Source organism: Chinchilla lanigera, unplaced genomic scaffold (assembly GCF_000276665.1).
Source record: "Chinchilla lanigera isolate Chin_1 unplaced genomic scaffold, ChiLan1.0 scaffold00045, whole genome shotgun sequence".
Classification (NCBI taxonomy): Eukaryota; Metazoa; Chordata; class Mammalia; order Rodentia; family Chinchillidae; genus Chinchilla; species Chinchilla lanigera.
The window spans coordinates 3,483,044-3,499,297 of NW_004955446.1; the positions used below are offsets into that span (position 1 = coordinate 3,483,044).

Here is a 16,254-nt window from a genome sequence, read left to right on the forward strand (position 1 = left end):
GAACTCACGACCTTGCGCTTGCCAGGCAGGCGCTTTGCCGCTGAGCTAAATCCCCAGCCCGTCTCTTGCTTACTTCTAAAACTTTGCTTTGTATATTTGAAACAAGTTATTACTTTGGCATACGAGATTTGGAAATAATGACTTTTATTAACATTGGAAAATTTATTTTACAAAAGTAATTTCATTTCTATAAGTTTATTCTTCTTAGATAAAGAAATTTTCTCTAAAGCATTTAAAGCTGCCATTTTTTCTGGTTAGTAGCATGATGTAAGACTTATTTTAGGGGCTGGGGATTTAGCTCAGCAGCACAGCACCTGCCTGGCAAGTGCAAGGTCTTGAGTTCGATTCCCGGTACCAGAAAAAAAAAAACCAAAAACCAAAAAACAAAAACAAAGACTTGTTTTAGAGTTGTTGTACTATATAAAGAGTGGAACAGTTTAAAAAAATTTATCCACTTACAGAGTAAGTAAGAATACCCATACTTTTAGACTAGGAAGCTTTAAAATGTGCAGAAATATGGTTTTAAAATATTTTCTTAGGATTTTAGTCATCCTTAATGTAAATGCATTGTCTGTTTACCAGATACTGTTATATGATAGGGATAATATCATTACAGATAGCATTGTTATGGCAGGTAACCAGAATCATTCATACAGGCCAAGATGGAATAAGCCAGATTTTATTTAGGCCTCTGGTGATACCCCAAATCAACCCTGGGGATAGGGAAACAGCAGGTTTTATAGTAGTTGGTCCAGTTTCTAAAAATAGCTGGATATTTCCAGAAAGGTGGAGTACAGCGTATTTCTGAGCACATGGTGATAGTCATATTTATGGGGTTATTACAGCATGTGTCAGAAAGCATTTTATCAAAAATAGAAGCTGCTTATAAGTGGAAACTGCTTAACACAAGATTTTGGGAACAAGAGTGAGTTCATCTGAAGTTTGAAGATTCTAAAGTGCAGTTAGATGCAAAATGGGGTCTCTGTGCCTAGAAATAATAGAGGTAGTAGAAATGTCTGTATTCTGATGTTCTTCTATTTGAGCTGTTATTTTTAAGACGTAAGTGCTGTATATATTTCTTTATGAAAAATCATACTTAGAAATAGTAACTTTTGCAGATGAAGGCTAAAATTTTTCTTCTACTGTTTTGAGAAGCACTGTACTTTTTCTACATTAATACCACAGGGTAAGGTATTAATATATTGACTGTTTAACTGAAGTAGAAATCTATGACGGGGAATGGTTGTTTGCATCTTAGGTTGAAATCAAATATGAATATGATCATACCAACATTAGAAAAAAATCTCCCTTAGTTAAGAAATTGTAATTACTGTGGCATGTATGTAGTTTTGTTTTTTATTTGTTTGTGTTTGTGTTTTTCCACTAGGTTTCCAATCTGGAATATGTGTTAGTTCCCTTTGATACAGTTGGATTTTTTTTTTTTTTTTTTTTTGAGACAGGGTCTTGCTATATAGTTCAGGCTGTCTTTGAACTCACTGTGTAGCCCAGGCTGACCTTGAACTCACAGTGATCCACCTGTCTCAGCCTCCTGAGTGCTGGGATTATAGGCATGCACTACCATGGCTAGCATAGGATGTCATTTTAAAATTCTATTATATTTTAGGCATGCACCACCATGGCTAGCATAGGATGTCATTTTAAAATTCTATTAAAATCCTATTTGTAATTCTATTATAGGAATGTTTATATACATTGTAGAAAATTTGGAAAAATAAAAAAGTGGAAAGAAGTAAAAATGATTATTTTTAAATCCTTCTTTTAAAAGAAAATTACCACTAATGTTAAACAAAAAGAAAAACCAAAAAACAAATACAAAACCACCACAACAATAAAACAGAGAGAGAGAGAAAGGGAGGGAGTCTGCTTCTAGGTATATCTCTGTTGTGACTGGTAGACAACTTGTGGAGATGGAGACTTGGATCTGTTGATTCATCCCAGCAAGCCAGCAGTAGCTTTTTGGCGGTGTTGTGCATAATCTCAGCAAGTCTGCATCTTATGACCAAGACCAGACTCAGTGTGGATCTGAGCCCAGCTGGGAGCCACTAGATGGAGTCAGCAGCTGCTGAGTGCAGAGCTCAGTTGGCCCCTCTCCAAGGTGGCTCCCAGTCAATTGCCCTCCTGTGCTGCACAACTGAGCCCTCACCACTCACAGCCAGCTAGTGCAGTCCTTCACATCTGATGCTCCCCTCCACTGCTGTGTTTCTCCGTGGAGGCCTCTGGGGTCACCAGCAGTCACTGTGTGTCCACAGATTTCAATTGCTTTTCTTTTGCAGTGAATCCCGTCTCAGGAGAAGGCACCACCAGCCACCTCCTCCTTCTTCATTGAAATTTCTCTCTTTACTCTCTCTGTATACTTCAGTTCATGCTTCAGATCCTTTCTGGATACAAGAGACCCTCTTCCCTCCTTCTTGTGTTCCTCATGTTGCTATATTTCAGTATCTGGACTGTGACTCTCAGACTCTTTCTCTGCTGCTTACCACTCTGCTATCTTGGTGCTGCTGCCCTATTGATATTTCTTATTGTAGATTACAGTTCAACAATTGAAAGCACTTGTTGTATATTAAGTCAGTGATAAAATAGGATTTTTAAGTTAATTGGTAGAAAAGTAGAATTTTAAAGTATGTTTTTAGCCAGGTATAGTGGCCCATGCCTGTAATCCCAGCACTCGGGAGTTGGGAGGCTGAGGCAGGAAGATTGTCATGAGTTTGAGCCCAGCCTGAACTACATAGTGGATTCAAGTCCAGCCTGAACTATGTAATGAGTTCAAGGCCAACCTGAGCTACATACATAGTGACTTCAAGGCCAGCCTGAACTGCATAGTGAAACCCTGTTTAAAAAAATAAATAATGTATATTTCTGCCTGGGATGCTAAGGAATTCTGTTTTCTAAAAAGAACACTAACAAAGTAGTTGTTCTGGAATAAAAACAAAATGGAGAAATTTTGGATTTTTAAGACTGAAACATTATTAATGACCAAGCATGGTATCCCATGCCTATAATCCCAATAATTAGAGTAGAATGAGGCAGGATTGTGAATTTGAGGCCACTCTGTGAGACATGGTGAAAGTGAAACTTTTGTCTCGAGCTCTGTGATAAAAGGATTCACATTACATTTTGTTACATATGGTTTTTGTTTTTATGTTCTAGGAGATTCAGGTGTTTGGGGGTTGAAAAAAAATTTTGCTTTATTGGAGCTTTTGGAACGACTACAGAATGGACATATTGGTCAGTATGGAGCTGCAGAAGAAGCCATTGGCATATCTGGAGAGGTATTAATTCAACTTGGTAAAATATTTGTTACAAGATGATTTTTCCTTTAGTTTAAAATATTTGCTATTATTAACACAATGGTACCTCACTTCCTTTAGCAGGTAAATTTCTAGAAACACAGCTTTTTATTACGTTATACTTCTAAAGACTACACTACTCACAACATAATAAAAGTACAACTGCAGCTTGAATTATTTGAAAATAGTATTCCTAAACTCTTTTATATGTAAAATTTCCTACTTATTATAATTCAATTCTACCCAAGGATAGAGTGAATAATAGGATTGGATGAGTAAAAAATATGTAAGCTACATGACAACAGAAGATGCAAAAGTATATTAGTCAACAGTGAAGTACAATAACCACAACAAAAAACTCCATGAAAGAGACCACTTCATGTACAGGGAAAATGTCTTAAAGATAGTAGCTTAGTTATGAATATATTTTTGTTATTAAATGAAACTTATGGGAGGCCATGACTTTGAACTGGATATCTGTGCTGAGCCCAACAGACTAAACATATATAGGATATAATCACAATTTGTTTAATCATAGTAACTAATCAGTGGTTAGTTGGAGGTTGCCAATCCATTGGTGGATTAACTAAGCTGTAGCCAGTTATTTTCTGTATCTCACTTCTACTTTTTAAAATAAATCCTACTTGATTGCATTGTTGGTGGAAGTTCTTTGAAACTGTTCTGGGAGATGCCCAGGTTGCAAATCATTTTTTCTTTGCACTGGTTTGTTTTCTTTGCTCCAATATACTCCACTTGACAAAATTGGCCTAAGGAATTTTCTGTTTTAACATATATAAATTTTTGTAAGATTATGGAGTATTACATTTCAAATTTGCTATGTCATATTTACTGGATTCAGTTTTAAGCCATTAATTTTTGTTTTGTCAGAGTATCATTCGTTGTGATGAAGATGAAGCTCACATTGCATCTGTATATTGCACTGTGTGTGCTACTCATTTGTGCTCAGAGTGTTCTCAAGTTACGCATTCTACAAAGACATTAGCAAAGCACAGGCGAGTGCCTCTAGCTGATAAACCTCATGAGAAAACCATGTGCTCTCAGCACCAAGTACATGCCATTGAGTTTGTTTGCTTGGAAGAAGGTTGTCAGACCTGCCCCCTCATGTGCTGTGTCTGCAAAGAATATGGAAAACACCAAGGTCATAAGGTATGAATTTTACTAAATTAGATGATTCTAGCTAATTTACCAGCCTACCATTTGTTTTCTCTGATCTGGTTCTTTATGCTAGAATGAAGAATTGAAGAAGAATTAAGTGATGTGTGGATTTGTCTTGGTAGCATGAAATGAGTTTGTTTGTTTTTTTTTTTTTTTTAAAGACTGGGTCTTGCTATGTAGTTCAGACTGCTCTTTTTTTTTTCCCCTTCTTTTTTGTCTTTTTGAGACAGAGTCTCCCTATGCAGTTCAGGCTGGCCTTGAGCTCACTTTGTAGCCCAGGCTGGTCTTGCAGTGATCCTCCTGCCTCAGCCTCCCAAGTGTTGGAATTACATGCATGTGCCACAACGGCTGGCTTCAGACTGCTCTCAAACTCAGAGCAATCGTCCTGTCTCAGCCTAGAAAATGCTGGAATTATAGGCATGTATCACCATGCCTGGCTTGAGAGATTTTTTAAAGTCATAAAAATTTCAGCCCTAATAACTCTTTACTGAAAAATATCTTTCTAACCTGGTGTAGTGGCACACACTTATAATCCTAACTACCAGGGAGGCTGAAGCAATAGGATTGCAAGTTTGAGTCTCCCTGTGCAATTTAGTGAAACCTCATTTCACAGTAAAATTTTAAAAGTAAAGGATTAGGGTAGGTCGGTGGTAGAGTGCTTGCCTAACATGTCCAGGATCCGGGGTTCAATCTCCAGTAATTCCAAAGGAAGAAAAAGAACTTTTTAGTAGGAAACAAAAGCCTTCTTTATGTGTATGTTTTCATAATGCACAGGATAATGTCATAATATTTATGTCTACTGATGAACTATGGTGATATAATTTTGGACATAGTCCCTAGGTTTCTTGTCTGATACATGGACTTCCAAATTTTAAATAGTATAGTTGTAGTGTAGTTCTCTTATGAAGAAGTAAAAGTGAGTTTTTAACTTGTTATGCTGTACTTTTTCTAAAAATGTTATAAAAGCCATCTGTGGCTGATTTTTTTTTTTTTTTGGTATTAAGCAGAATTTAAAGTAGTTTTTATATCATTAGCCAGTTTTGTGAATTCTATAATTATGTTGCATTTTATAGCATTCAGTATTGGAACCAGAAGCTAACCAGATCCGAGCATCAATTTTAGATATGGCTCACTGCATACGGACCTTCACTGAGGAAATCTCAGATTATTCTAGAAAATTAGTTGGAATCGTTCAGCACATTGAAGGAGGAGAACAAATAGTAGAAGATGGAATTGGAATGGCTCACACAGAACATGTATGGATTTTTTCTTCTTTTTTAATCTTCTTACCCTTTTTCATTCTCACCTTTTCACCTTCTAGTAAGTATTGCACCGTTACAGTGTGCTGGTACCGCACTAGTGACTGAAAATAACTTTTTAAAGAGTATTGTTTGGATGGAAGTTGTCATCTGTTATGAAAAGGAGGCTGTGTGTTAGTGTGAGAACTATTTTGCATGTCTGGTAGGGAAACGTGGAGTGCACATAAAAGGGGCAACAATTTGTGTGGGTCAAAGAAGGCTTTCTAGAAGAAGTCATGTCTAAACTGAGATTTGAAGGAGTTTGGTCAAGGAGAAGATTGTGGTAAGGAGTGAGCTGTTCCAGAGAGGGTAGAATATGTTAAAATGCTGAAAAGTGAGGACTGGATATGAAGAAACTTAAAATTCACTTGAGCTCTTAAAACTTCATGGCAAGAAGACAGGTTGGAGAGTTAAAGGCTAAATCATGCAAGATCTTTTTAGCCATGTTAAAGAGTTTGGAACTTAAGTGCATTGATGAGCTATTCAAGAATTGATGTAGGAATGACATAGTCAGATTTTATTAAACAAGGTTGCTTTTAAATACAGAAAATAAATTGGAAGAACAACATATTGGAAGCAAGAAGATCTATTCAGACATTGTTGAAAGTTTCTGATTCTGAGGTGTTTATAGCCTGTACTGCTAGGGTAGTCAGAATGGAGAGTAAGATGGACTTGAGATTTGAGGTTTTTTTGTGTGTCCCCCCCCCCCCACGCCCCGTACCAGGAATTGAACTCATGACCTCGCACTTGCCAGGCAGGCGCTGTGCCGCTGAGCTAAATCCCCAGCCCCGAGATTTGAGGTTTTTAAGGAAGTAGAATAAGTAGGTCTTATGATTGATTGTTGATATTAATCGGTCAGGTAATTTGGAGGGTCAAGCTGTTAGACCAGTTAGAAGCTATTAAACCGACTGTGATTAAAAATTCAGTGAATGTTTAAATTAAAAAATTATTATGGTGAAATACACATTGCCATTAATCACCATTAGAATACTTCCTCTCGCCTAAGGTACACTTACTCTTTCCACTTTCTGAAACAGTTCTGGAAGTTCTCTTTTATGAGTGTCTTTAGTTGTGCTATTGTGACTACCCTAATGTCTGAGCTGATTGAAAACGTTTGCCTTTCATAGTCATTTTGACACTGGGGAGGAGCCAGAAGTCACACAGTGCCAGATTCCATGAGTAGGGAGGATGAGAACGCACCATCATGTTTTCCCAAGCCTGCCTTCCCGTTGCCGCTTAGCAGCAGCATTCACAGTGTGTCTATAATCACCCCAAGTAAAGACACAGAGGAGGACTTCCAGAATTACTTCAGGAAGTAGCAGAGATGACAAAATAAGTATTTTTGAACTGAGGGAGATATTTTGAGGGGGATTAATGGCAATATATCTTTAATGTAACATTTAAAAATTTAAACATTCAATGTATATTTTGCTCAGACCTCCTAATAACAAGGTCAGAGATGATAATGCTTGGACTAGGTTGTTGAATTGAGGGTGGTAAAGCATGATCAGGTTCTGGATACATTTTGAAGTCACGAGAAATTTGCTGAAGGGCTAGTTATGGTTTGTGGAAGAGATGTTAAGGATGACTCCTATTTTTTCTTTTTGGCTTCAACAACCTGGAGGATGGAGTTACCATTTACTGAGATGGAGGTAACTAGGTTTGGGGGTTGGGGAGTCTGGAGATTAGGTATTTCATTTTGCTTGAGATGTCATTCATAAACAGTTAGATATTCAGAGTCTGTAGTTGAAGGGAAAGCTCTACTGTAGAGGTTTAAATTTTAGAATTTGTAAGGGTATAGATGTATAAAATATTTGTTTAGGTTACATGTGTTTAAAATTTACTATATTCCTTAGGTACCAGGTACTGCAGAGAATGCACGATCCTGTGTCCGAGCTTATTTTTCTGATCTACATGAAACTCTGTGTCGTCAAGAAGAAATGGCTCTAAGTGTTGTTGATGCTCATGTTCGTGAAAAACTGATTTGGCTCAGGCAACAACAAGAAGATATGACTATTTTGTTGTCTCAAGTTTCAACTGCCTGCCTCCATTGTGAAAAAACTTTGCAGCAGGTAAATGGTTTAAATATGTCTATAGCCATAGTTGTAAGGTTCAATAGATGTAACCAGAGATACACATTATTCTTTTTTTTTTTTTTAGTTTTGATTTTTGTTTTTTTGAGACAGGGTCTTGCTGTGTAGAGCAAGCTGACCTTGAACTTGCTTATGAAGCCCAGGTTGACCTCAAACTCAAGGTGATCCTCCTGCCTCAGCCTCCCGAGTGCTGGGATTACAAGCATGCACCACCATGCTCAGCAGATATACACTATTTTATTTTATTAATTCAGTTACCATTTGAGCTGTCCTGCATACATTGATATTGTTCTTAGGACATGGTCTGTACCTTCAAATTACCACTTTAACCATATCAATGTCCTGTTCTTCATTTACCCTCTCCATTGTAAAGCTGTTGATTCTAGGAACCCTGTAACTTCTTGTCCTCTTTCAGTCATGCCAAGCTTTGTTGCTGTTCTTTGCCAGGTATGCTATTGTTTCTGCTTAGAGTGCCTTCCTTTTCTGTTAGTGGAAATCTTCCTTTGCCTTCAAGGTTTTGTTCAAATGTTTGCTAATCTTTGGAGCTTTTTCTTCCTTAGTCTTTTTTTTTGGATGACTTCTAGCAAGTGTTCTCTGCCTCTGTTCTAATTTGATAGTTCTTCAGTATTACAGCAAACCCATATTTTGTGATGGTTGAGGTATTATAAGCAATTTGTTACCCAGTTTGCAGATGATTTGTTTTTTAAATAAATTAGATTCCTCATTTTGTATCTGCTTTCATAAATAGGAGACATAAGGGTAATCACTACTGTAGGAATTTTAGAACAGCTGCCATTTACCTTATTTTTATGGGTGCACTGCTAATTATTATGTTCATTTCAAATTATGGTAGGCTACACCTTTTACTCTTACAATGTCTTTTCTGTGAAATATCTGATTGTACGTACGGGAAAGTGGCCAGTGTGTAACCTCATCAGTCTTGAGTTGTTTGGTGTTTAGTCTTATTTCATTGAATTGTAGCAGTTGTTGTGTATGCAACTTATTAAGTTGTCTTTCAGCTCCAGTCCTTCTCTCCTATTGTCTGTTTTGTGATAGTGGGCTACAAGTCTATAAACCACTTGCCTGTGTAGGCAGCTTGCTCCCTTTTAGGTGTTGTCTATAGAGGCCACTAGAGGAAATTTGGAAGGCAGGAGTCAGCTAGGCTTCCTGTGGGTACCGGTTTGTGTGGGGTTTCAGTGACTGTCACTCCTTACAGTGAAGGAACAGTTTCTCAGAGGTCTGCATTTTAGCTGTAAGCAGCCCCATCTATGAATTTCTAAGTTTTATTAATTCTAATTTTTACCCTTTATTCCCCAGCCCTTTGGATGTTAGCTATTTCCTACAGTTGCTACCTCCATGATACTACACTTTCAACCATCTACTTAATAATTACATCTAGTTAGGTTTTTTTGTTTTGTTTTGCTTTGTTTGAGATTGGATCTTGCTGTGTAGTTCAGGCTGGCCTGAACTCAATATATAGCCCAGGCTGACCTCAAATTTGTGGCAATCCTCCTGCCTTAGCCTCCCAAGTGCTGGGATTACAGGTATGTGCTACAAATCCCATCTATATTAAGTTCTTTATGTTCAAGTAACTGGATTATTTATGTCTTCTGACTTGACCTTTAATGATATAGTATGCATATTTGCCCCAGAAGCTGTCTGGGTACATCTGGTTCATCTTTCTATGTTTAAATACTTTGTATATCAATAGATAGAATTTATTAAATACTTGTTCAACTCATGGTGGGTGATCAAGCTACACGGCAACATCAAAACAGAATAATGTCCTAAGTCATATTTCCTGACTGAGTATTTTCATATTTACTTTATGAAAAAATATGTTCATATTTATGCAGTATCTAAAATTTTGAAGAGTTTCTGAAGTATTCTGTCAAGATAATTGGTTATTGTCAGCAATATATTATTCCATTGTGTTAATGCACCTAAAATTGGGTCTTGGATTTGTTTTTAACATAGAACCCCTAGTTTTTTCTTGTTTTAAAATTTTTAATTAATATATAATAATTCTACATACTTACGGGCTACAATTGCTGTTTTGATGTACATATTGTTGTTATGGTTTGTGTCTAGATGTCCCCCACAAAGCCTCCTGAACTCATGGGGTGGGCTTCTAGAGGGTTTTTTTTTTTTTAGTCTTTTTGAGATAGGGTTTCACTTTTCAGTTCAGGCTGGCCTTGAACTCACTTTGTAGTCCAGGCTGGCCTCAAATGCCCAGCAACCCTCCTGCCTCAGCCTCTAGAGTGCTGGGATTACAGGCCTGCACCCCCACAGTAGGCTAGAGTTTTTTATTGATTCATGGTCCAGTGCTGCGATTGTGTGATTACTACAGCTACCCTGGGGCTGGTAGCCCACATACAATACAAGGGAGGGAAAGAGGCTTGCTTGCTCTGCTCTTCCCTTTTTGCTCTTGTTGCTTGTGCTTCCTTCCGCTGCTATGAACTATTGCTGTCTGCCATGTGCCACCCTTTCTTGGAGCCAGCTGAATATGGACTGAAACCTTCACAAACTGTGAGCTAAATAAACCTTCCCTTCCTTAATTTTAGGCATCAGGTATTTTGTCTCAGCAATGAGAGAAAAGTAACCAAGATAATTGTATAATGATTATGTCAGGGAAATTAGCATATCTATCATCTCAAACATTTATTATTTCTTTGTGGTGAGAGCACTGAACAGGAAGAACTTAATATATATCTCTCTGTGTATCTCTTAACTGTATATCTGACAGGAATTCAAATAACAGCAAAATACCCCCAAATAATCTAATCCAAAATGAGCAAACACCACTAATCATCTGGGAAATGCAAATCTGGCCCTCAATGCATTGTGCTTTGGTCATTCCAATTAGAATGGCTAATATTTTAAAATTAGAAGTTAACAAACCCTCCCTTTAAGCTATTTTAAAGTATACAATGTAGGTTGAGTACCCAGAAATCAAAAATCCATGTTCTGGAATCTGATTTTTTTGGGATTTTTTGAGACAACATTTCACTAAGTTGTTAAATTGCCTAGACTGGGCTTGAATTTATGATTTTCCTGTCTTAGCCTCACTGGGATTACGCATGTGTCCCACTATACCATGCCTGGTTTAAACTCTGAAACTCTTTGAGTGCCAATGTGACACTGAAAAAATTTTTAGTTTTGGAGCTTTTCAGATTTAGGTTTTTTGAATTAAAGATGTTCAACTGTAACATCTATATAAATATTCTCAAATCTAAAAATCCCTAAAATCTGAAACAGTTCTAATTCAAAGCATTTCACACATAGAGTACTCAATCTGTATATTATTGTCATTCTGTATTCACCCTGTAGTGTAATAGAACACCAGAATTTATTCCTTCTTTCTGTTGTATCTGTGCTGGTTGACCAACCTCTCTCTATTCTCTTTCCTCCACACCCTTTCCAGCGTCTGTTAACCACTGTTCTATTTTCTGCTTCTACTAGAGTAAGTCTTTTAGATTTCGTATGTGATTGAGGTAGTATAGTGTTTGTCTCTGCACCTGACTTATTTCATTTGTTGTAAAGTCCTTCAGGTCATCTTTATACACCACATTTTATTTTATTTTCTCTTATTTATTTATTTATTTATGTATGTATGTATGTATGTATGTTTTTGAGACAGGGTTTCACTGTGCAGTTCAGGCTGGCCTTGAACTCACTTTGTAGCCCAGGCTGGACTTGAACTCATGGTTAATACATTAGATATTGTTATCTTTAAATTAGTTACTCAGAGTGCAAGATATTGGCATTTAATTTGAACAACTTCAGCTTTAATTGATGGTGATGGGGCGATCATTGTAGTGTTTTGAGAACTTGTTAAAAGGATCCCTCTGGCTGACGTGTTAAAAATACACTGAAGGAGGCTGAAGATGTAAAGAAGGAGTTCAGCAAGAGACTGTTGTTAGAATTCAGGAGAGACTTGGTGGTTTGGATACTGGGTGTTAGAAGTGCCCAAATATCTCATAGGTTATAGTGTCAGATTTTATGTGGGGTCTGAGGGAGAGAGAAAGCAAGAATAAATTAAAACTTTGTTCTGAGCAACTATAATTTTTATCACCTAATATAAGTATTAAACAATGAGCAAAACAGATCATAATACTGCCATCATCCTTGAAAGTTTTTTTTGACTGTTTCTTTTTTTGTGGTGCAGAGGTTCAAACCTGGGGTATCTCATAGGCTAGGCATGTGCTCTGCAGTGACCTATATCCCTAGCTCAGGAGATTATTTTCATATGAAAACTATATTGGTACATGTATAGAATATTTAGGACTGGAAAATATTTTATTTTGAGAGGGCCTGTTGATCTAGAGTGAGAGGGAAACTTCACAGTTTGATTTTTGTCCTTTTTAAGAAACCAATACATATATTATTTTTCAAATTTAATGTGGAAGTGGAATGACCGTAGAGAAGTGTGTACATAAATGCTTGGCTGACTGAATTTTTAGGTTGATCTCTTAGTGTGTAACTAGCACTCAGATCAAGTAATAAGATTGCCAGTACTTCAGAAGTCCCTTCTGTTTGCTATTTGCCTAACTCTGCACAGATGAAGAACTTTCTTTCCTATTTTTTTTTGTTTGTTTGTTTTGGTACTAGGGATTGAACCCAGTGCCTTGTGTGTGCTAGGCAAGTGCTCAACTACTAAGTTACATCTCCAAACCTTTTTATTTTTTTATTTTTGACACAAGGTATAAGTTGTTTAGATACCTCAAATTTACAGTCCTCCTGTCTTTAGCCTCCCAAGTAGCTGGGATTATAGATATGTGCTAGTGCATCTGGCTAACTTTTCTGACTTCTGATGGCTATTTTACTTTTAATTGTTTTGATAATTATATAAGTGGAATTATACAGGATGAGTTCTCTATGTCATGTCTTAGATTACATTATATTTGCAGAATTCATATCATCACATGTAATTATGTTTTATTCTCTTCATTTGTGAACATTATACAATTTATTTATTTTTCTTTTAGGTCCTTAAATTTTTTAATATTCATGTACTGTAATTCTGGTCAAGTTTACATTTTTTTTTTTAATTTTAAAGAGTAAAAGAAAGGTAAGATAGTAATAGGGGGGCTTACCAAATTACAAAGTGGTAGGAAATTATCAATGGTTGTAGTTTTACATATTGTTATCTATAAGACAGTTTCTCAGGAAAACAAATAGACAATAGTGAGTTACAGACAAAAGTGGTAGGTTATTATCAGTGGTTGTTGTACTATACTTTGGTATCTTCAAAGTGGTTTCTAAAGAAAATAACTAGAGCTATAAATGACTGACCATTGAATATTCATTGACTATTCTCAGTGGTTGTTGTAGGAAACACATAGTAATAAATATACATCCATTTACAAAATAGCGTAGGAACAATACAAACATTAGAGAGTTATGGACAGATTAGTAGGAAAGTATCAACGGCTGCTGTAAGACCTGGTGGTATCTTCAAAGTGGTTTCTCAGGAAGACAGAGATACGCAAGAAAGATCTAACAAGTAGGTGCAGCCTAATGGTTGTGAAAAAATAGCATATTACCTCCTCACCAGTGACTCCTTTCACTGAGGTCTGACTGCTGGAAGGAAGGCCAGGATTGAAAAGAAGGACCGAGAGACTTGTACCTGTGTCTAGCAATAGGCTGTTTTCTTTTTCCTCTGTAGTCATGATTACCCGGGGCTCCTCCATGGAGGTGACAGTCTGGCCAGAGAAGGCAGAGTATGCCCTGGGCCCCCTTATTCCTGTTGGACTAACTGGTAGGATGGGTCTGAGCTCTGGGGCCTCCACTTCAGAGGGCGGACAGATCTCCAGTGGTCTCCTTTGTATTCAGGGCATGGCCCAGGGGGCTTCTTAGGGCAGTCCCTCTTGAGGTGGCCTGGCTTTTAACAGTGGTAGCAGATGAATGCAGTCAGCGAGTTCTTCCTGGGGCCCCGAGAATCAGACTTAGGGTCTGTTTCTCTCAGTGCTGCAGCAAAAGCAGCTGCTTTTTCTCAGTCTCTTTGTTTTCTCTCCTTGGCCTCCTCGTCATGGCTGTAGAATACTGAGGGCAATTCTTACTAACATCTCAAGTGAGCCATCTGGGGCAAAAGCCATTTTTTGTAACTGTTTCTCTCCAGCCTCCCAGCGCTTTGGGACCCCGCAACCACTAGTGTCCTTTCCCCAACCATCAGCACAGGCAACAGGAATGTCAGTGCAGACCTCTCCGGAGCTCCATGTTGTTCCTCCACCGCAGCCTGTACTGTCAGGGGAAGAATGGCTTCCAGGGGGTCTCTCCAGGTATCACGCAAGGTCCTCCTGGTTTCCAGCTTCCAAATGGCTCTTGTGACCCCAGTCAACTAGACCTCTGAGTCTTCAGGCGTAGCCTGTATTCTTGTGTTCTCCGAGTCCTTGTTCAGCAGCTGCTCCTCTGCTGACTCTGGACCTTTGTAGTTCTCAACAGCAGGGGCAAGAGGGGCCAGTTGTGTGGCATGTATTCCCAGGGTTTTCTCCATGTTGGGATGATTCATGCATGTCCCCAGGCAGGCATCTGCGGCCAGCGTGTGGCGGGCCAGTTGTGTCATTGCTTCTGTGTGCCATGATAGTTTTCGACTGCGTGGTGGTGGCTGGTTTGTGGGCTGGCGTGCACTAGCATGCGCTGCCATACAACTTCCTGGGCACCAACTGCTCATCTCCCAGGTGCCTGCCTGGCTAGGGGTGGGCCCAAAGGCCGGCGCTTCAAGTTTACATTTAATAATTGAATACTGTAGTGTTAAATGGAACTGTATTCCACGTTGGCAATGGTAAGTTTCTGTTTCTTTAAGAAAAAGTTTATGAGAAATATTGTTATTCCTTTTCTAGGATGATTGTAGAGTTGTCTTGGCAAAACAAGAAATTACACGGTTATTGGAAACATTGCAGAAACAGCAACAGCAGTTTACAGAGGTTGCAGATCATATTCAGTTGGATGCCAGCATCCCCGTCACTTTTACAAAGGTAAAACACTTTATGTTTAGATGTGTTTTCAGACAAATCATGATTGATTTACATTTCTTCATAATCAGCTCAAATATACAACTAAGAAATTAATTACCAGACTTTTTAAGGAAAAAATTTCCCCTCAAGGACAGGTTCTTTTTTAAAAAAAAAAATTTTTTTATAATTTGTACATCTTTATGAGATACATTATGGTAATTCAGTACATACATACAATGTTTATTGATCACATGAATGTAATAAGCATTTCTAAGAAAACTTCATCAGTGGAAAATAGAAAAAATATATTATGAATTTTCCTGTATTCATTACTCACTTTAACAAGTATAAGCTTATTATGTCATGTGTCCTTTATTCAACTCCTTTACCTGCAGTCTCTGGGATATTTTGAAGTAAATTCTAGCATCATAAGATTTTACTCCAATATTGTATTTTATTTATGAAATATTTTAGTGTGCATCTCCAAAAAATAAGGATTTTTTCAAAGATTAGCCAGAATCATACCTAAAAAGTTTAACAATAATCTGTGACATTTTCACTAATGTTGTCAAGTATCCAGTTAGTATTCTGATTGTTCATGTTATTTCCAAACAAATTAATATTTTTGAGAAAGAATCTAAACAAAGCCCTGATTTGGCATTTGGTTGATACATTTAATTCTCTTTTTATACTGGATTCCCTTTGATTTAAAAAGGTTTGTGAAGGCTGGGTGTGGTGGTGTGTAATCCTGGCACTCAAGAAGCTAGGGCAGGAGAATTGCTGCTGGTTTGATGCCAGCCTGCGCTACAAAGTGAGTTCAAGGCCAGCCTGAACTGCATAGTGAAACCCTGTCTCCAAAAGACAAAAAAAAAAAAAAAAACAAAGACCACCCAAAAAAAACCCAATCAAACAAAACAACAATAACAAAATCAGTTTGTTAGCTCTATTTTCCTTTCTGTTTTTAGGGGTGGTTTTAATTTAGCTTTGTTTTATAATTATGTGACACAATTTGCAGGGTCTAGAGTCACATCTGCAAAGCAGTGTTCTTTAAGCGAAGTTTAACTTCTATCCTTGTCCCTTCCACACTTTTTAATTTGATAGTAAACTAGAGTTGTTCCTAGTTGTATATACCATTTGAAAAAAAAATAGAAGAATGTATGTGTGTGTTTGTACTCATATTGCCCACATTGAAAAATATAATATCATATACTTTTTTTATCTTTTCACTTAACTGTACATCCTAAAAAACCCCTCCATTACAATATACAGTTATTTTTTATTCCTTTTTATAGGTACAAGGTACTTTATTTTGAGGATGTGTCACTTTCATTTTGGTAAAAAACACATAATAAAAAATTTACCATTTTACCCACTTGTGGGAGTATAACTCCAATATTGTTAAGCATACTCATATTTTTGTGAA

At 37.4% G+C, this 16,254-nt stretch overlaps 1 protein-coding gene across 1 annotated transcript in view; it reads left to right on the forward strand.

Annotated features, from left to right (window-relative positions):
• Nucleotides 1-16,254, forward strand: part of Trim23 (tripartite motif containing 23) — a 28,874-nt gene that overhangs the window by 2,867 nt on the left and 9,753 nt on the right. Inside the window, exons 3-7 of the mRNA XM_005392627.1 lie at nt 3,169-3,290; nt 4,197-4,475; nt 5,558-5,740; nt 7,639-7,854; nt 14,718-14,852. Coding sequence (XP_005392684.1) covers nt 3,169-3,290; nt 4,197-4,475; nt 5,558-5,740; nt 7,639-7,854; nt 14,718-14,852 — 935 coding nt within the window. The remainder of the gene's footprint in view (nt 1-3,168; nt 3,291-4,196; nt 4,476-5,557; nt 5,741-7,638; nt 7,855-14,717; nt 14,853-16,254) is intronic.